Source organism: Nelusetta ayraudi, unplaced genomic scaffold (assembly GCF_046127955.1).
Source record: "Nelusetta ayraudi isolate G7.1 ecotype Tasmania unplaced genomic scaffold, CSIRO-AGI_Nayr_v1 ptg000005l, whole genome shotgun sequence".
Taxonomy (NCBI): Eukaryota; Metazoa; Chordata; class Actinopteri; order Tetraodontiformes; family Monacanthidae; genus Nelusetta; species Nelusetta ayraudi.
The window spans coordinates 4,771,150-4,791,307 of record NW_027466055.1 but is presented as its reverse complement, the minus strand read 5'-3'; the positions used below and the strand labels follow the sequence as shown (position 1 = coordinate 4,791,307).

The 20,158-nt window shown below is 43.0% G+C and overlaps 3 protein-coding genes across 3 annotated transcripts; 2 read left to right on the top strand and 1 right to left on the bottom strand.

The window, feature by feature from the left end:
* The first annotated feature begins 643 nt into the window (after window positions 1-643).
* Window positions 644-10,558, top strand: LOC142904441 (E3 ubiquitin-protein ligase AMFR-like). The gene is made up of 14 exons (XM_076050547.1): window positions 644-809; window positions 1,573-1,845; window positions 1,934-2,026; window positions 2,274-2,438; window positions 4,027-4,179; window positions 5,408-5,448; window positions 5,907-6,039; window positions 6,151-6,284; window positions 6,424-6,534; window positions 6,789-6,988; window positions 7,072-7,175; window positions 7,552-7,686; window positions 7,862-8,052; window positions 8,659-10,558. The coding sequence occupies exons 2-14, from the start codon at window positions 1,591-1,593 to the stop codon at window positions 8,813-8,815; spliced, it is 1,872 nt and encodes a 623-aa protein (XP_075906662.1). The 5' UTR covers window positions 644-809; window positions 1,573-1,590; the 3' UTR covers window positions 8,816-10,558.
* Window positions 10,559-11,125: 567 nt separating this feature from the next.
* On the top strand, window positions 11,126-14,485 carry gnpnat1 (glucosamine-phosphate N-acetyltransferase 1). Its single transcript, XM_076050569.1, has 6 exons — window positions 11,126-11,371; window positions 12,254-12,417; window positions 12,563-12,625; window positions 12,712-12,839; window positions 13,197-13,258; window positions 13,367-14,485. Exons 2-6 carry the CDS (start codon window positions 12,264-12,266, stop codon window positions 13,512-13,514), a joined length of 555 nt encoding a protein of 184 aa, XP_075906684.1. The 5' UTR covers window positions 11,126-11,371; window positions 12,254-12,263; the 3' UTR covers window positions 13,515-14,485.
* A 435-nt stretch (window positions 14,486-14,920) lies between these two features.
* On the bottom strand, window positions 14,921-19,244 carry styx (serine/threonine/tyrosine interacting protein). The gene is made up of 11 exons (XM_076050559.1): window positions 19,005-19,244; window positions 18,619-18,651; window positions 17,671-17,724; window positions 17,487-17,584; window positions 17,347-17,407; window positions 17,203-17,239; window positions 17,071-17,110; window positions 16,859-16,909; window positions 16,028-16,100; window positions 15,724-15,814; window positions 14,921-15,485 (listed from the first exon to the last, which is right to left on the bottom strand). Exons 1-11 carry the CDS (start codon window positions 19,191-19,193, stop codon window positions 15,412-15,414), a joined length of 801 nt encoding a protein of 266 aa, XP_075906674.1. The 5' UTR covers window positions 19,194-19,244; the 3' UTR covers window positions 14,921-15,411.
* Window positions 19,245-20,158: the final 914 nt, after the last annotated feature.

Here is a 20,158-nt window from a genome sequence, read left to right as displayed (position 1 = left end):
AAGAAAAAAAAAAAAATCAATTTACAATTACAACCACAAGGGGTCACAATAAATCAAAATGTTCAAAAAACAAAATTTAGAATTTCACTAAATCCCCATCTCTAATATGGTGATATTTATTTATTTTTCCCCATATGAAGGTAAAATTCCGCCTATGAATTTATTTTATTATTCTCGAAGGGATTTATAGGGAGTTTATTTATTTATTTATTTTTGCATTTTAAATTCTGGTGAAAGCCTGGTAACAAAGGTAAAGACTTTGACGTTTGAGCCTAACTCCGCCTACTTCCTGGGTACGTCATTTCTCCGATATATTTTATATTTTATTAATTTTTATAACTAAAGGTGAAATAGCTATTTTTAACACGCTGAATATGAATCCGTTTATATTGATATACTATTACACTTGTTAATATTAGAAATAGTCTCAACGACCCCCCCCCAAAAAAAAAAAAAAAAAAAATGTTTATTCATCAGTTACAAAGTTTACAGAAATGTAGATCTTCAATATAACAATGACATGATGTGCAAAGTTTGCAAAATTGTAGGCCTTCAACATAGGCGTTATCCACATCGGCGTCCGTAGGTAGGCGGAAATGACGTTAACAGGAAGTGGGCGGAGTTAGCCTTAAATCCCGAAGTCTGTGTACTGACAGCCCCACCTCCGGTGAACCAGCTGCTCATTCGGTGAGATCAACATGACGGCGTTGTCAACCAAGATGTCCTCGGTGCAGCTGGACTAAAAGTACAACATCGTATTGGTACAACGGGTCCCAGATATAGTCTTCTGCCGAACGTTTGACAATCCTGTGAGTGTATATTTGGTGGAAGCTTCATGTTTGCTGCTCGCTAACGGTGGCTAGTTCGGTAGCAAACTAGTGTGCTAACGGTAACATTAGCCAGGTAGATGGCACAGGCTTTTACTTCAGGCAGACGCGTAATCCCCTATCATATGATCAGGCTCTCCGGTTTACGCCGGCCAAGTCTGTCGTTAATATTCCAAAGACATGCATTGTAATTCATAAGAAATGTCTCGTGGTATTTGGAGACTATTAACGCTTTCCGATCGTTTGAGCTAACCAGGGTAAGCTACTGTTGATTTAGCCGAGGTGGGAAACAATCACGGACGTTGCATTCTTTACGTTACTCGTCTTTAACTTGATGTCCTCTAAAACACACAAGACATCAGCCAAATGAATCCAGGCCGTAGCTCTTATTATTAATGTATTTTTGCTACCTAACATTGCGTAATGAGGCGAGCCAACGTCGACTTCAAAGTTTAGCAACCCTTGCTAACGCGCTCCTGCCCCTGTTGTGTCCCTACTGGTTTCCAATTGAATGAACTGGTTTCCTTGCCGAGCAGCTGGAGATCTGCACGTTTGTGGATTTGTGACGAATCTGCAGACCGTGGCGCGGCACATCTGCAGCTGCTTTTTAAGAAAACCAGTTATGCTGGAAACCAGTAGGGACGTAACTCCCCACGCCCCTCAGCCCCGTTTGTTGTTGAAAGCTTTGATTCCGGGCTCTAACAGTCACTTTTTTTCTCTTTCCTCCGCCCTTTCAACTGAGAAGTGGACAACAACCGTTACTATGCCGCTGATGTTTTTGGAGAGGTTTCCTTGGCCCAGCCTGCAGACCTACACCGCACTTAGTGTGGCTTTACTCGCTGGCAGCATATTCAGTGCGTACACGACAGTGACAGACCCTGGGTTTGGGGTCCTGGAGGCTGAGGAGACACCAGTTTCTCCTGATATAGATCTTGAACATCTCCACCATGATCTCAGTCAGACGGATTTGGCAACCACTGTCCTGTGGTACCTCATCACAGACAGTCTCTTTGTATGGGTGAGTGTCAGTTTGTAAAAGCTTGCATTTCTTTTTGGTGAAAGACAGGTCGTTCTCACCTAACTGTGTATTCTCTGTGTTCTTTTAGGTCTTAGTCAACACAGCGTGCTGTTCCTTGATGTTGATTGCCAAAACGATTCAGTGCATTGTTTTTGGTCCGCTAAGGGTCAGTGAGAAACAGGTGGGTCTTGGATTTCATTTGGTGGAAGGGTTAAGCACCTGTCACTACATTTTCTGGGTATTCATGAAGCCCTTTTACAGCCAGCAATTTGCATCTGCTTTTTCAGAATCTATTGATTTGACGGCTAAATTCAGAATTTTACAGAGTTATTGTTGTGCCTATGGAGCTCTGAACTAAATGTTGTTGTTCTATTGTAAACACACGACGGTAAAGAACTGGCACTCATCTGCTCTGTTTCTTTCACCAGCATCTTAAGGATAAATTTTGGAACTTCATCTTCTACAAGTTCATCTTCATCTTTGGGGTGCTGAACGTACAGACAGTGGAGGAGGTGGTCATGTGGTGTTTGTGGTTCTCTGCGCTGGTCTTTCTCCACCTCATGGTGCAGCTCTGCAAAGACAGATTTGAATATGTGAGTATTACAATTTTCATGTCATTTTAATTCCAAGAGCACCGAGTCATGTTTTTAAATATCGTCTGAAAGTTCAAACCACTTCCTGTACGTTTACTTGCTAAAACTACGGAATAGATTATTTCTCCAAGCAGACAACATTTCACAGTCCGTGTAAGCAGAATGCCACTGATCCTCGAGGATGAAGGGTAGCTGAGTCTGTACAAGTTCAAAGAAATATTTTTCAAAACCAGATATTTTTTTAAAAATAGATTCAGGGTGACCCTATGCACACACTTATCATACAACATCATTTCCTGTCAAAAGTTGCAACAGTACAGCATTGAACGTTGCATTGGAACATGAATGTAATTTGCATGAGATAAGACTAGACAAAATCATTGTTCCTTGTAAGAAACAGTTTAAGTTGCTACTCAAGGAATCCATCTCTCTCTCTCTCTCTCTCTCTCTCACACACACACACACACACACACACACACACACACACACACACACACACACACACACACACACACCAGACTGTGGAAAAGAAGCCTACCTTTGAATATGTCAGTTAGAAACAGCATATTAGTGCTATTTTAATGTTACTTCCACTTTTTTTGTTTCCACCCAGTGAAAGTGATCTCTATTTACGCTACAGTGAACACATGATAGGCCCTGACCTGAATTCCACCTGACTGTGTGACCTAAATAATGTCTCATACGTCATTATTTCATCATGCTGATTTTTAATTAAACATTTATCATTTTGAAGTCAGTCTGTTTCTAAGGACCAGAGTCCCTTAAAAGTCAAAGAATAACTGCGCTCTTTCTAGCTTTGGATCTATATTTAGCTTCTTCGTCAAGTTTGGCTCCAGATTTACTCCAGGTGGCCTTACTGGCAGGTCCAACAGACCGAGATAGTTTACATTGTGGAGTCTGAAAAGCAATATAGATTTCAGTGTCTCTTTTTGAGCGGTGAGATTAAATGTTGCTGTCATGCCACTCGGTTTAGGCTCCAGTCAGACAGAGTTAGTTATTTCCAGTGAAAGGCATCCCTCCCTGCTTGTTTACGATGACCAGTAAGCTTTGGCACACGGCTAGCGCCCCCTTGGCTTCATACACTTCGACTTGTGCTCTTTGCTGAAAAAACTTTTTGTCCAGTCTGATGAATTGTGCAGCTCAGCTTGTGTGTGGCAGTGACATCATGTTTTGCTGTTGCCTGGTTCCGACACTAATGAACTAGAAAACTGTCCAGACCATTAAAAAGGCTTTAAATCAGGCCTGCTGACGTCAAAATGGGGAATGCAAAAGACTGAATTCCTCAGAGGAGTGTCTGCAAAGTTGGGGTTGATTATTTTTTTCTTTTCGTTTTTATACGTTTCATCCACTATCAAAGGTATTCACCTCTCATTTTTTCAGCTTAATGCACTGATGTCCATCTTATGCTCATGTTTCATGTGAATGACATTGAGATTTGAATCTAAGCACGTCTACTCAAGTAAGTGCTGGAATCTCTCCATCACATCTTCAGGAAACAGAGGGGAAAATCAAAAAACGACGGTAGAAAAAACCCAGACTCAACATGATATATTTTCTCTTTTTGCAGCTCTCTTTCTCGCCTTCCACCCCCATGAACAGCCACGTTCGAGTGATTTGCCTGCTGGTGTCCCTGCTGCTGGCCTGTTGCAGCCTGGCTGTGGTCTGTGGACTGCTGGGAGCTTCGTATGGCATGCACACCCTGTCCTTCATGGCTGCAGAGGTGAGAACTATCGCTCAGAACACGTGACCAGAGATGGGAGAACTTGAAACGCATCAGGCAATGGATGCATTTCTTCAGTCTGCAAATGCAGTGCATCAATACAGAAAAAACACCCAGTGCAGTTTTAAATGATCACTTTCTTTCAAGGGGGAAAAAAACAGTGTTGGCCACAATCTGTCCATCTTCTATAACGGCAAGACCTGGTGTAAAGCCTCCTGGGCGTGTTGGAATAGAACCATTAAAACATTCAAACAATCTGTGATGGATCTGCCCCAGCACTGTTTCACGCTTATATGCCATAATATGGGTTCATATAAAATACTTTCGAGTGAAATAAAAGGACTGTATTATTGGAGACCCTTCCTCGTGCTGGCTTGTCCCCATTGCATGAAATTTATATTTTTTACACTGTGGTCACACTCAACTTTATCATCACAGTGCTTTATGGAGCTCGGCCAACTTTTCAACCGTTGCCCCCTTTTTACATGATTTTGTGAACGCCACTAGCGCTTTCAGTCCAGACGGCTGGCATGCAAGGGCCCACAGGGACACCAGAAGCACTGCTATTCAGTTCTGCTGAAACTTTGCTTTTTCCTGCTATGAGGGAATAATGCACTTTAAAAAAAAAAATGAAAGCTGTCCCTGTCGGGAAGAAGTGTTCAGTACAACGAACAGAGCCTCTTTTTTTTTTTCTTTTAAGGGTTTGTTTTATACATAACTCACAACCATAGGGTCATTGAGCTTCATGTCCTTTGCTATTTTTGCTTCATGTGAAATACAATTAACCACAATACTTTTTTAAACCTGTCTGCTTCACGTCTATTTAAACCCATATTTTAGGGAGAACTTTTTTTTTTTAAAATTATTGTTATTTAATCTTTTTATTATATTAAGTGCCTCCAACGAACTGCTTTGTTAAACACACCTCTACCAATGCATTCTAAGAATGTTGTTTGGGGCAACAGCCACTGGAATGTAAACTAAATGATCTAAATGATCTGTTGTAGCAGAAAAATAAAACCATGCCCTTTTGTTGGAGGCTGTAAACAGAGGTGGTCTCCTGGTGTCGGGCTGCATCGCAGGGGTATGAGACGACAAGCTCTGACAGTGGTTATAGCATGGGGTCATTCACATAAAAGGCACATTCAATGTGCTATTTTTGATTGTTCCATGCAGGGAGAACGACTTTTAATATTTCCATCCTCCTCTTCCTCTTCTTTGTCTTCAGTGTCTGCTGGTCACTGTTCGCACAGGTCATGTCATCACGCGGTAAGCCCCTTTTTTCATAACACACATCGACTCTCTGCCCAGATTTAGCATCAATGCTAATATTAGCCAAGTTATTTATTTTGGTCTGATTGTATTACAAAAGCCTGGGGCTTCCTAGGCGGTGGGAGGGCACTCAAGCGAACACGCTCTCCTTAGTTGCAATAAAGACACGTTACTGTTTAACAGTAAAACTTTTAGGGTCATTGTGACAATAAGAGTTTACAGATTAATTTCAACTACATTGTTCAACAAAGTCAGACTATACAATCTTAACCATATAATTTATTGTATTAGATAAAGACGATTTAAACCAGTGTGTTTATCTCATGCACAACAACCTTGTTAATGACTGCGTTGTGCACGGCTACACTCCCGCATGAATCTAGATGAACTGCTTCTCTACTAGCTGTGCTGTCTGAACTGCAGCCGAGATTTATAGCCGAGTCTTTTCCTCTCAGATACTCCATTCATCTGTGGGACCTGAAGCATCCAGGGACCTGGGAGAGCAAGGGCACCTACGTCTACTACACAGACTTCGCCATGGAGCTGGCCATGCTCTTCCTGGATCTCATCCACCACATTCACATGCTGGTAAGACACAGGCGTGATGGATCGTGTAGACTGAAAGTGCTATTTTTGTTCAATTGCTTCCCTTTCACGTGGCATTTATTCATCCGCGTGCTTGTCACAAACCCTCCACAGCTTTTCGGCAACATCTGGCTGTCCATGGCGAGTTTGGTCATCTTCATGCAGCTGCGCTATCTCTTCCACGAGGTGCAGCGTCGGCTCCGGCGCCACAAGAACTACCTGCGTGTCATTAACAACATGGAGGCCAGGTAGCATCTCGATGGAACCGTCGTTCTGCCTTTTTTTTTTTTCCCCCAGTCTCAGAGGTTTTGTGACGGGAGCTTTTTATTCTTTGCAGTTCATGGCCTGTTTCAATGTTGTTTAAATGTGCTCTGCTCTATGGCACAGATTTGCCATCGCCACATCGGAGGAGCTCGCAGCTAATGATGATGATTGCGCCATCTGCTGGGATGCAATGCAGTCTGCACGCAAACTGCCCTGCGGACATCTCTTCCACAAGTGAGATTGTCTTGTCCGGTTGCATTTTTTTTTTATCACAGTGCCGATCTAAAATAAGGTTCCTGATGTTGCTGCAGGAAAAAAATAGACTTTTCTTTAAAAGCAGTATTGAAATGGTACTTTTACTTCAGTGCTGTCATCGTTCTGTCGGTTGATGGCGATTCTGATGAAAATTATTCCTGAAAGACTCTGAGGAAAAAGTCTTGACACAGAGAAATGCCCTATTCACATTCGCTGTGTGTGTCCGTGCACAGCTCCTGCTTGCGTTCTTGGCTGGAACAGGACACGTCGTGCCCGACCTGTCGTAAAATGCTGAATATCAGTGGGGACGGAGGCCAGCCGAGGAACCAGCAGCAAGGCGGCGGGGGGTTGGAGGACAACATGGGCCCAGCAGGGCCTCCAGCAGATGCTCGACCACATATCAACCAACACAATCACTTCTTCCACTTTGATGGTCAGTTCACAAGACACAAAACTAAACATGAATCACGTTGGACATTAGGCTGTGCGCTAAAATCCCTCAATGTTGTCTCGCAGGATCTCGCATTGCCAGCTGGCTGCCCAGTTTCTCTGTGGAAGTGATGCACACCTCTAACATCCTGGGCATCGCGCAGGCCAACAATTCGCAGCTCATGGCCATGGTAAGCTCCTGCTTCCTGTTGCTTCTAGAAAAGATGAAATATGTAGAAGGATCTTACACATTTGTTTCCTTGGATGTTTGGTGAGGGTTTTTAGTGGGGAATTGACTCTTAGATTGTTGTTGTCACCATGATATGCTTATTCTCCTATGTTCAGTTTTTTTTTTTTTGCTTTTTATGGTTACAATATATTCAGTAGATATTGACTATTGTCGATACACATTGTCTATCATTATGTATTACTAAATGTTTGTATTTTGTTTGACAGAAATGAAAGTAATTTCAAACATTGGTCTCAAAGACACTTTGTCTTTCTGAGTTTTCTCTCCTCGTGTTTTTATCTAAATATTTCCTCCATCCGTCCTTTGCTGCTCGTCAGGCCCATCAGGTCCAGGAGATGTTCCCTCAGGTGCCCTCCTACCTGGTCATGCAGGACCTGCAGCTGACCCGCTCTGTTGAGATAACCACTGACAACATCCTGGAGGGTCGTATCCAGGTCCCCTTCCCAGCACAGGTTCGTCAGAGATTTTTTTTTTTTAAGAAAAAGAAAGATATTTAATGTTAATTGTTATTGTTTTATTGTTATTCCTTCCCCCCCCAACCCCCTCCACACCTTTTAATACCCTTTAATTTTCTTGCAAGGTAGAATGCAACAATATGTAACAGCTGTTGGTGTGTGCTTTACTCAGGCCTTAGAGCGTGGCTCTGCGCAGGCGAGCGCTTCCCCAGACGAGGAAGCGGGGCCCAGTGGCGCCTCGGAGCAGGGCGCCGGCGACCCCGACAATATGGAGGTGAGGGGTGGCCGCTTTTCCAAGTCGGCGGAGGAGAGGCAGAAGATGTTAATGCAGCGGAAAGAGGAGCTGCTGCAGCAGGCTCGCAGGTTTGTTCACACCTGTTATTTCAAATCTTAATACGTGGATCACCGAGGAGGTCGGTCTCTTCTGCTGCTTACTCCTGAAAATGTGTATTTGCCAACCACATGCTCACAAATAAGTGCATTTCGACATGGGCATTATGACCTGTCAAGTTCAAATTGAGTGCTACAATGGAGAAGAAAGATTTGAATGTTTCATAGTTGCTGGTTCAGGTTTTTGACTGCTGGTGTGCTTTAGTTCTGGGTAGAGAAGCTCACAAAATGTTCCTGGGCTTTTTGGAAAGAAAATCACCCGGTTGACCCGGCTCCCTTTTCTGCCTGTGTGATTTTAGTTTTATACTTTTAAAAAGCTTGCACTTCTGCAAGATTCTGTGCATCACTATTTATTTTCTATACGTGTTATTTTTTCTGCATCCTAACCTGCAACAACAAACTGCATGTTCCTTATTTTAGGCCATGTAGGAACCATAATACTATACATTTGCTGGTTGATCTCAAAAATGTGACCGTGTTATACTGTGCAACATAGTAGAGCTGTGCAAATTTCATTGCACCAAAACGGACATTTGATTTTGTGAAAAGAACCACGAGTGGTTTGCTGCTTGTGCGCAGGAGATTCCTGAACAAGAGTGAGGACGATCAGGCCGAGGATTTGCCCGGACTGGAGGAGGACCTTGCTCCAGAGCTGGACTTGACTGTGCTGAGACGCAGAACCATGGCAGCAGCGGCAGAGAGACGCATGCAAAACCACCAAGACCCAGCACCTTGAGCGCCTCTGCGGCAGGAGGATTTCCAGTGTCATCATCCCAGGAGGCATCATTGGAACTCTTTTAACCTCCCCGTCTTTCTCCGGTGTGCAGTCCGTTGTCATCGCCTATCAAATACATTATTCTAAAGCATTGCAAATATAGTGTTTTGGCTGCCAAAACCAGGCCAAGACTGATGTAAATGGATTCTGCCTCACTAATTCTAAAGTATTTGGACTTTATAAACTAAACTAATGGGGTGCACGCTCACGGTTGCGCTGCCCTTATTCATGTGCCACACGTCGCAGCCACAATCTTGAGTGGGATGTCAGTATGGACCAGGACTGGAAGTGGCATGGCAAAAAAAAAAAAAAAAAGCAAGCATGCTGTGCGCTCGCAGGGGTCTTTTTCAATTTTCAAGTGGGGGGGGTGAACGTGGGACAGGAGTTTCGGGTCCTCTCACTTTCTTTTCGGTTGTTTTGTTCATGACAGAAAGTGACTCATTCGGGACAAAGAAACGTATCCTGCGTTTTTGCGCGTTATTCTTTTTTCTTTTGAGCTTCTACTGTGAACTATGTGTATGTAAGTTAACACATGATGTGATTTCTTACTTTCGAGTAAGAGAATGTCACTTTAGTTTTTGGTGAGCCTTTCTGTCAGATATGAATGTTCCCTTTAAAAGATGCTGCAAACTAAGTCTTTTTCGACCCGCTTGTATTCTGTGTTTAGTGTGTTTTTATTGCCCATTTGCAGGCTGTTCTGCTCTTTTGTCACGTTTAAAAGTGTGATGGGAGACTTGTAAAACTGGTTTGGATGCTGTTTCTGAAATACTTGAGCAGCCAAGTGGGGTGTATAACATTTTATACAAATGGGTACGGTTGTCTCTGTTCTCAAAAGTTGAGGATGTGGAGGTGTTGTGGTTTTTGGGCTAGAAACTATGGTTTACTGCTGATTACACACGGACGCACATCTGCGATCACCAGTGGATGAAGATGAGAGATTTTGTCTTTTAGTTAAACAGAGCCATTTTCCAAATGTATTTGCCTTTGACCTAACACTGCTTTGCTCTGTGACCTGAAGAGTTAGAATCTGTTGGAGAAAAGTTTTTTGCTTTCCCTCATTTAAAATAGTTCAGTTTAGTTAGAAAACCGTTGAGTCCGAGGGTCATGAGGTAAAGATGCGGGTAAAGAACATGGATGGAAACATTTTATGGAACATCACATTTTGTTGGCTTGTAGTAACATCAACTAATGCAAGGACAAATTTTGATCTTGTGCGCTTTCAGTGCAATCGTATGGACAGTGTGGGGGTGGGATGTGCATGAACCAATTTAGGCAAGCTTTTTATTTCTTCTTTGTTTCACTTAATCCAAAGAGCAGACCACAATCTTCCACTCAAAGCAGATGCGTCATCCTTGTTGCGTGTTTATTTCTCAGACTGTTTGGAGTACTTGTCAAAAACAATTTCACCTTAGAATTTTGATTTCATTTAGTCAAACTGTTAACGTTTTACAGCTTTCATTTGTGTCACAGTTATTTAATAACTCTTGATATTCGTGATATGATATTTTGCGCTCACGTGGTTCTGTTGTAACCCTTAATTTAATTTAATCAAGTCTAAAACACTTTTCTGAACTGAGCTTTCCTGTATTTTGTGCCTAAATCGAGACTGAGTCAGTTGTGGGTAATCTCTGTAAATCTAGTTTTTGTAAAATATGTTAATATAAAAGACTTAATAAACAGAGCTTCTACAGCTTTTTAACAAAGTCTGGTGGCCACACATTGCAGATTGGAAATCGTTTTGACTCAAATCAGCTGTACATGCCATTTGGCGTGCTTTTGGTATCAATTCAACATTTGAAAAAAAAGAATATTGAAAAAACGGGATTAGGAGTATGGCAAATAAAGTCATACTACAATGCAAAGGAAGGGGTCAACATAAATGAAATTTACAATGGGAGAGTTGAAGTACAAAGTAGAACTGCTGTCTTCGAAGCAAAACAATGAGTCGTAAATTTTTTTAGCTCCTCGTAAAACTAGCGTAAACGTTAAATGTAACATGGATCGGCAACTACATGACAAGAAAAAACAAAACAGCACATTCATCCCTTTATACTGTGAACCCGAGGCAGGCTACATGACGTCATCGAGATGCGCAAGTCCATTAATGATCTCCTGGGCTGTGTCTAGGGTCTGCATCCTTCGAAGGAAAGGTCCTCCGTCGGAAAGAAGCATTCTCCGGGTACTGCAGAGAACGCTTCCTTCCGACGGAGGACCCTTCCTTCGAAGGATGCAGACCCTGAATTGAGACGCAACCCCGGTCTGTCTATTTATCCGACCGCGATGTAGTTTGTCCTAATCGAGTTGCCGTAGGACCCCGGACACATCCCGTAGTCCCGGACAGATTCTGTACCTACACCGGATCTTTTTTTGCCACGTTGCTTAGACGGCGGTGAACACCCACATTTTTCATCCCAAATAATGTAGCCCAGGCCCAGTCACTTCCTGGTAGTCACTCCATGTTTTCATGGTCTGGGAACCTTACCATACGACCGTTTTCCTTGCGCCCTGTTGTCACTGGTAAGTGAACGAAGCTCAGCATGCGCGGTAGCACAGCAGGTGATAGTTGCCAGAGAGCGCTTGTAAATCTATCCAGTCTAAAGCTGCTCTTAGATTTACAGTATTTACGCGACACGAGTCAACCCATTTATGAATGACATCACTGTCTCAGTCAGCTACCGAGCTGTCGCTAACTCGACTATTGGATCATTTGAACATTTACTTACATTTTACGTGCGGCTCATGTTGTAGCTAACCTTTAGCTCTGTGCTAATGCATAGCGCGGATAACCGCGTCTCTTCCCTTAACTTCAGCGTAATTCTTTGGTTTAGACGCCAATAAAGTTTTAGGCAACAATGGGAATTAAATTCCCGACCTTCCGGCTTGTGTTTTCTGTACAGCTCGTGTGGATAGAACTACCCTTTCACCTCAGCGAGTGGACCAAGTCCATTTTTAGTGGCAACAATACTATCAACACCACCTCGACCACTGTTGTTGGTCGTGGAGTTTTGCGTTAGTGTGTGTGTATCCTGGACTGCATCCTAGACGACCATGGGTGTAGGCATTTCCCCCTGCCACGATGATTCAAAGAACTCCTATTTACGCCCACTGTCATGTCAGAATGCCTGCTATTCACACAGTGACGTCAAGACTTTTTTTTTTTTTTTAAAAAACAAGTCAAATTGTATTTGTCAAGTCAAAGTTCTGTGTAGGCTCAAACAAACCCTAATCCTCTCTGTCTCTCGCTCGCTGCTTTCACTTATTACAGTGACACAGTGTCTTAGGTGCCACTGATTGTTTCGTACACACACACACACACACACACACACACACACACACACACACACACACACACACACGCACACTTTGCCTGTGGGTTTTTAACTGTGTGTGTGTTGACAGAGATCGTGGAATGCTGCTGGACGATACTCCACTCTTCGACCCGGCTCTGCTACAGGATCTGGACTGGAGCGGTAACACCATCTCCTTCTCTCCTCCCATTTCCCCGTCCAGTCCCGGGGATGGCCTGGTCCTCAGGCCGCTCTGCATTGCAGATTTCAAACGGGGTGAGTTAGAAGACGTTCCAGAGCGTCAGCTGCTCGGCGGAGGAATATGTCGGCCGTTGACAGAATTCTGAAGGGTATTGAAAATCGCTTGCTTTGTAAATTTGTTTTTCCATTCTCCCCCCCCCCCCCCCCCCCAATCTTACAGGATTTTATGGTGTTTTATCTCAGCTTGCAAAGACGGGCGATGTCACAGCAGAGCAGTTCTCAAGTCAGGCAACGCTGCTTTTCACTACGTTTTACGTTATCGACAAAATATAGATTTGGGTTGATTTATTGATGTGATTTGGCCTACAGAAAAGTTTGAGCACATGAAGAAGACTGGAGACTACTATGTTGCTGTGGTAGAGGACACAAATGTTGGGCAGATAATTGCCACAGCTACCCTGATCGTAGAGCACAAATTCATCCACACCTGTGCAAAGGTAAATCAACATTCCGGCAAGTCCTGAAGTCCTGTTTGTTTCTTTCCTGGTTGCTACAATCGAATAAATAAAGTTACTCATTGATGATGCTCTTTTTTTTTTCATTCTTCACAGTTTAGATTACTCAAACATTTGTGCAGAGCACTTTCTTATTTTTTGCTATGTTGTATTTAATGCATGTTCATTAATGTCCAGCACTTCTGTGTCTTTCTATTTTGTCATCAGCCCGTAGTGCTTTCTGTGTTACTGCATCAGCCAGTTTAAAAAAATGTAGCATCAGCTCGCTGCAAACAATGCTGAATGAAAAAGACAGAATGAATATGACTGAGCTGAGGAGCCTGTGTGTTGTACTTGCAGAGGGGCAGAGTGGAGGATGTGGTGGTCCATGACTCATGTCGAGGGAAGCAGCTGGGCAAACTGTGAGTAGACCTTTCATAACTGCACTCAAATATTTTTCAGCTTGTCCAGAGGAGAAACCGATGGACAGCGGATTGAAAAGTGTCATTTTATGTTTTTCCTCCGCACAGGTTAGTCTCAGCTCTTACTCTTCTCAGCAAAAAACTAAACTGTTATAAAGTCACACTGGAGTGTTCGGACAAAAACGTGGCTTTCTACCAAAAGTTTGGCTACAACTCGTCAAACGAGACCTACATGCAGTTTCGATTCTTTGATTGACGACGTCGGCAGCTTTTGACGTCGCCTTTTTCAAGGGGAGATGATGGACCACACGCACCTTCACAGCCACAACTTGATTGTCTTAAACAGACTGGGAGCTGCCCAGGTCCCTCCCTGACTTTCTTGGATTGCTCCTATTAAAGAGATGTTTGAACTCTCTGCTCAGCCCAGTATCATTATCTGCCCAACACAGTTAAAAGGCCCAGTGTGTAAAATTCAGCACCATGTAAAGGTGTAAAAGTGTATTACAAACATTGTTAACCTTTTTTTTTTTTTTTTTTCGCCTGACGTCCCACTTGGGCTCACATATTGCTTCTATGTTGTGATGTCGGAGTAAAATCACACAATCCTCACAATTGGAAATATTATTTTTGTAAATTTGAATGATTGGATTGTTTGATATTGTTTTCATATGAAAACACAAGTTACATGTTTTCAGCGACTTCACTAAACCAAAAGCATCGGTACGAATCGTCTTTATTCCATTCCATGCATGTACATTGCTGTACGGTTGCACACTGGCCTTCTAACCTGATCAGGGCCACCCCACCACAGTCGAGGACTATCACCGTCTCCTTTATTCTGAATGAAGAATGTCTCCAACTGTGAATTTATTGCCCAGTTTTGACTACCGTGTGCAGAAAAGCTGTTCTACGTCTGCAGTTATAATGCAGCTGAAGAGTGAAAACGGGATAGTACTAAACATGAAGTTTAAACATCCACAGCAAGTAGCTAGAACATGTCCAACAAAGAACTGGCAAGCATGTCACATAGCCAAATGTGAACACTAATTCAACTCGGTGATCTGTGCATAACCCACCAAAGAAAGTCAGCAGTTTGTTTTGCGTCACATCAAATTTAAAGTTGTCCGTGAAACAGCACTGTTGTTGCTGGGGGCCAAACCATGTCTTACTTCAAAGCGACTGTTATGCTGAATCTTCCAACAAATTGTATTTTTTTTTTTTTTTTTTCCTGTTCAAAGCAGTGATGCATCCCTGAAGTTTTGTTTTGGTGGACCGGGTATTTTGTAGTTGGTAGTTAAGAGAAAAGACTTAAAAAAAAAAGAAGAAAACTCTTTAAAACATGCTATTAATCTGGGGGAAGGGAAACATATTTATGTAATTTATTTCCAAATATAAAACCATAAAAAATATTCTTGGAACTATCGTGTTTGTGCTTTTATTTGCTCATCTGTTTGACTTCAAAATTAGCAATTTGAAAAAGAAATTAACTTATTACGCCCATTAAAGAACATTCTCAGTACACACAAAAATTCAGCGTGTTGTCACTGTTCTCTGTTCCTTGAGTTATAATGAAGAGGAGAAATCTCAGGTGTGAAGATCTCAGTTTACATTTGTGCATGAGGGGAGTTACGACAATAAAAACAAATTCACACTTCAAAATGATTCAGTCTTCATGAAGTAGTTATTTATTTTTTTTTCCAATCCTTGCTATTCCAAGTTAAGCCTCATTAGTCCACAGTCCTACTCTGCTTCAAAATAAAGGCGTCAAAATAAAAGCTTGTATCCTCCACTGGGCGACGTTCCTGTTTCCCTTTTGACGACCGTTCCGTTCGGGTCGTCCTCTCTAATTCAAGTATCGAAAGTGCATTATTGCAATACTGTCCCGCTCGAAATGCAAAATGCTTTTAAATACTATAAAATGGCAAAATATCTCGCATCAGTGCATACAGCTCAAAAGAAAAAAACAACAAAAGGTTATCAAAGAAGCCCGATCCCCATCAGTTCTCCATGTCTCAGACACGAGTAGTCCCAAACCCTCCCCTTAGAAAAAGTTTAAATATTTACATTTTTAATCCCATTAAAAATGTAACAAAAAGAAACAAACAAAAAAAAGAGACTTGAGTCACTTTTGTCACGCAGCTAAATATTAGAGCTCATCTGTTCTGCGCTGCCGTGACCTGCATTGCTCCAAAGTCTTCATCCTCTTCAAGGCTGCGTTTACGGCTTCCTGTCACAGAAAAGAACAAGAAAAACAACTTAATGCGCCAACTTCAAGCTAAGCTCTTACTGTCACAACGTGGAAACATAAAACATTCTGGTGGGTAGAAAAGAAACAGTTGGCTAAATATGCTGTTATGTCAATGTAATTGTCTGTTCCAGCTTTTAGATTTAATGCCATTGTTGCCACTCAGTAGAAAATAGCAAAAAGATTTACTCCCCAGGGAGTGGGGAAACTTTACACCAACCTGGCATCCCAGCCTGCAAGATGGATCGGCCCAGCTGCACTGGTGACATCATTTTAATGGTCAATTTGGCCAGGTAGATCGCTTCATACTCCTAAGGAAGAAAAAAAAAAAACCAAACCCGGAGATGAAGACAGAAAATGCCAGTGCCTTAGCATGCTACTCTTATTACCATCGTAGTAATATTGTGACAGTATTGCTGCAGCAAAGAATTCCGAGCCATTTTGGTCACTACTTGTTCTATATTTGTGAAAACCCCCCAGGCTCTTGCTCATTTAGAGCCGAGTGCTGTGATGGAGCTACTTACTTGTAACTGGTGCACGAAGCCCACATTAGGGTTGATGCAGAACCTTCTTTCCTGGACGTGGCTGAATGCATCCCTGCACGACAGAGTCAAACAGTTTGCACCGCTTTGCGTCTTGGGTTAATAGGAGGGCTGGACGACGTGCTGAGATTTTACTTTACATCGACATGTTTATAAATGCGATCTACGGCGATAGCGGCTTACTTTGCATTAGTACTACAACTGTCCCCTAACACAACTTCACCTCGGCCCGCCTGTCTGAGCACAACCTGGTTCGCATGGTTGGAATTCAAAGTGTCAAATGTGCAGCAGAAATATATACACTGGAAACAAACCTCGCTACAGAACTCACCCGCGCTGTGCCTTACGAACGAGCGAGCGAGAAGTGGCGTGAAATAACTAAAGCGGTGGCGTAACACACTGCCAACGCAACTTTATTTGGCAAAGAACAAACTTTCGAATTCAGAGAAGCATAACTTTTGAATATCAAATCAGCCTTTTACTTTTGCTCTGTATCTGTTTATACACGTTTTGCACGTAAAAAGGAACATTATTTATTTTAATATATTAAAAAAAAGCATCTTTAATATATGCTGGTAGTTTTTTTCTGCACCATTTTATTCATGAGGAAGTTGATACTGTAGCTAATCTTTAATAAAAATTGCTTGTCTGAGATTTGGCACATATTGAGAGATATATTATAAATCGCCATTCAGCTAATAATATATTAAGATGTGATTTTTGGTCGATATCACCCAGCCCTAATTATTAGAATATTATACTTAGAGTTAAACCTGTAGAGAAAAGATATGCTTTCATATTAGACAAACTCACCTGTACTTTATCCCAAATGTCTCCATAAGGTATGCAATCACTAAGGCAGCACTGAGAAAACAAATGAGTTTGGTTTTATGCTCCAGTTGTAGAATTTACCAATAAAAGTTGGAAAACACCTCCTCTGCCAAATAAGTACATGTACCTATTTATATAGATTTGTTTTGCTCTTAAAAAAAATGCATGTATGCAAGTATTTGACATAACTTTACCTTCTTGATATCCCTGCATTACCATGAACCAGTACCTTTCCTGAAACAGCAGCAAAAGTTCACTGATTTTAGTTATTTCATTCTCAACATTTTGGGGTATGGAAATGCAGTGGAATGGGCCGGTGCTGTTACCTCCTGATGCTAAGCAGCCATCAATAAATTCTTTTGTCTGCGAGAAAGAACAAAACAACAGGATGGAGCTGCTGCTACTGACATGCACAGAGAGATGTAGATTTACTTCCAAAAAGCGGCGTTAAAGCATGTTGTGTAACTCACTGTCGGGAAAAATCGTATTATGTTTTCCACTGGATTGTCGGCAATGTCTAAGACAAGGTACCTGCGGGGAAAAAAACAAAACTTTTAGTTCATAGGAAAGCAGAAGTCTGCCAAGCTTGATCAGGTCAGGTCTGACTTACCTAAACAAATTAAGGAAATTAGGCTTAATAAAATTGGCTTCAATATCTTGGCGGACACAGACAACGTGTGTTATGCCCTGCTTCTCAAGGACTGGCAGCTACAGCAAAAGAAAGGGCGACAACCAGAGTCATTATGAGAGTACATGGTGGGAGATTTACAAACCAACAAAAAACAAACCATCACCTTGCTTTTCATTGCAGCAGAGTACGGACCCAGAAACAGCCCTGGTAAAATCTCCTAGAAGACAAATCAAACAGCACGTGAACGTGGTCACTTTGGATTATGACTGGACAGAAAAATAAACCAGTTTTAACATCACTTCCGGCTCCTGGTGCCCTTTGTGACATCCCAGAGGGCTCATTTCCTGAACTGTGTTTTCACACCAGGCATGGGAATCAGATCTATACAATTCTCAATCTACTTCTGTGTGTGTGTGTGTGTGTGTGTGTTTGGGCGGGGGAAACAAAGATCAGGGTGCTGAATACTAAACACTCTGCAGTTGTTCAGCCCCTCCAGCAGAGGGCGCTATGGGCCCCCCTTCAGTGTCCCAGACATGTCAATCACTGGCTGAACAGAAGGAGTTTGACATGGATAACAAGTGAGAATGTTCGCAGCTTTAATTCAACACTGATTCACAGCAGGTCGCCGGTGCCCACTGCTACAGGCGCTGCCTGCTGTGCTGCCAGCTGCATTGTCAGTGAAATTAAGGCAGACTCGATGGTGCGATATCACTCTCTCTCTCTGACAGACACATGGAAGCAATCCCGATCCAGCACTTGCACTGAGCAGGGGAGGGGAGGGTACACTCGAGGTGAGGCATAGACCAATAATAAGTAAACTTCACGTCAGCAGACCTCATCCGAGGGGATATAAAATCACATTTGGCTGCGGTTGCACAAGTCTGATACGTGATGCTACGTGGTTGTGTGTGTGTGTGTGTATTTTTTTTCTGTGCGTCGCAGTGGCTGTCAACTTTGAACAGCTACATCAGGATTCAGGTCCAAACTAGCGTGGAGACAAGCAGGCGGGATGGGGAAGGGCTTATGTCGAGTCATTGCCTGCTGCCACAGAAAAGGGAGGAATGTGGAATAGGCTTTCAACGGTACTCTCCCCTTATCACCGTCAACATACCTGCATATCTCGTCTCATTGGATAAGCCCAGTCCTGCGGAAGGAAAACAAACAAACAAACATATAAAATCATGTGTAGAAGCAGGCGAGCGACTGAGTAGCAGCAGCAACAACAGCAGCAGCAGACTCCTCTGTGTGTGTGTGTATATACGTGGCTAATGTTTGGACACTTGGCTAGTCGGCATCTGTGCTGCTACCCTTCAAAATAATCACCCGACGAGTTCCAATATCGATATGACACTCGTTCAACCCGAGCTAAATAAATGGGACGCGGCCACCAACAGCCGGACAATGAGGCGCAGGGTCGCCCACATTAGCCCGGGCGGAGGTAACGGGCTAGCGTAGGGGGGCTGCCGAGAGATCCCACACACACACACACTCACTCACCAGCAGCTCCTCTTTTGTCGCGGGGAGAGTCGGGAACTGGAGTTTGTTGTCCCCGTCCATGCCGCCTTCCCCGCTCGTTCGGGCACCGATGGCCCTTGGCTCTGCTCTGCTGTACGACGGTGTATTTTTCTTTCCCTCCGCGGCGGGGTTAGCTGGACGATGGGCGCAATTTGTTTTGAGACTCCACATGCATGTCGGCCATGCTGCCGCTCCCCCAACTCCACTGACACAACAGTCACGTGACCCGACCGACGCCAACAAGAAGAGGGCGTCTGGCTGGCAGCAGCGGCGCCCAGCGGCGGGTCGAGGAAAGGCAGCGCAAACAGAGGAAAGGATACTTGGGGCGCCGATTTTTCTCAGTGGCCACTCGCGCTATTGCAGAAAAAAACAAATCCCATGGGCCCAAAAGCACTTTTCCCACAGACAATACAAAAATAAACGTCTTTGAAACGGCTGACAGGACGACTGGAGACCTGAAACGCGATTCATAGCAAATGTTTCTATTGTGGATTTTTCAGTCATGGCCTTTTAGTTGTTTTAAAAAATGATGAAGGCCAGAAAATCACCAGAAAAGAGTTTATTCCCAGCATGACATCACATCGTACGTGCTGTGTCTCAGCCCGTTCTGATTGGCTGTGACCTAATTTGTCTGTAAGTGATGTTCTGGCCAAATAGATCATGTGAGTTACAGACACGTGATGGGAAGTGACACTACTGTGCATGCTGTATTGGCCCATTAATGCAGAAGTCAAACACATTTTGGGCGTATGCGCTGGGTGAGCAACTTGGATTCTGGGGGCCTGGGTGGGTCAATAGTCCAGTAATCCATTTCCGCCCTCCCTCTTTGAAATGTAAGACACAAAACTGTTGAAGCAAAAAAGATGATGATATTATTGATAAAGTTAAACTCAAAACTGCAAGCTAGAACTTTGATTTTTGTAAAGTCTGTTATTTGTTTCCAGTGTGGCCCTATGAATATTTGTACAAACCTATTGGTGGTGTGATGTAACAACTGTTACAGCAGTAACTGCAACATAACCTGCAGCTATAACTTGGCTCCCATTCATCATTAGGTCCTGCACTATCTCATATATTCGATCACACAACCTGGTATTATTTTTATGCAGGTTGACCCCCCCACTCAAACTGAACAA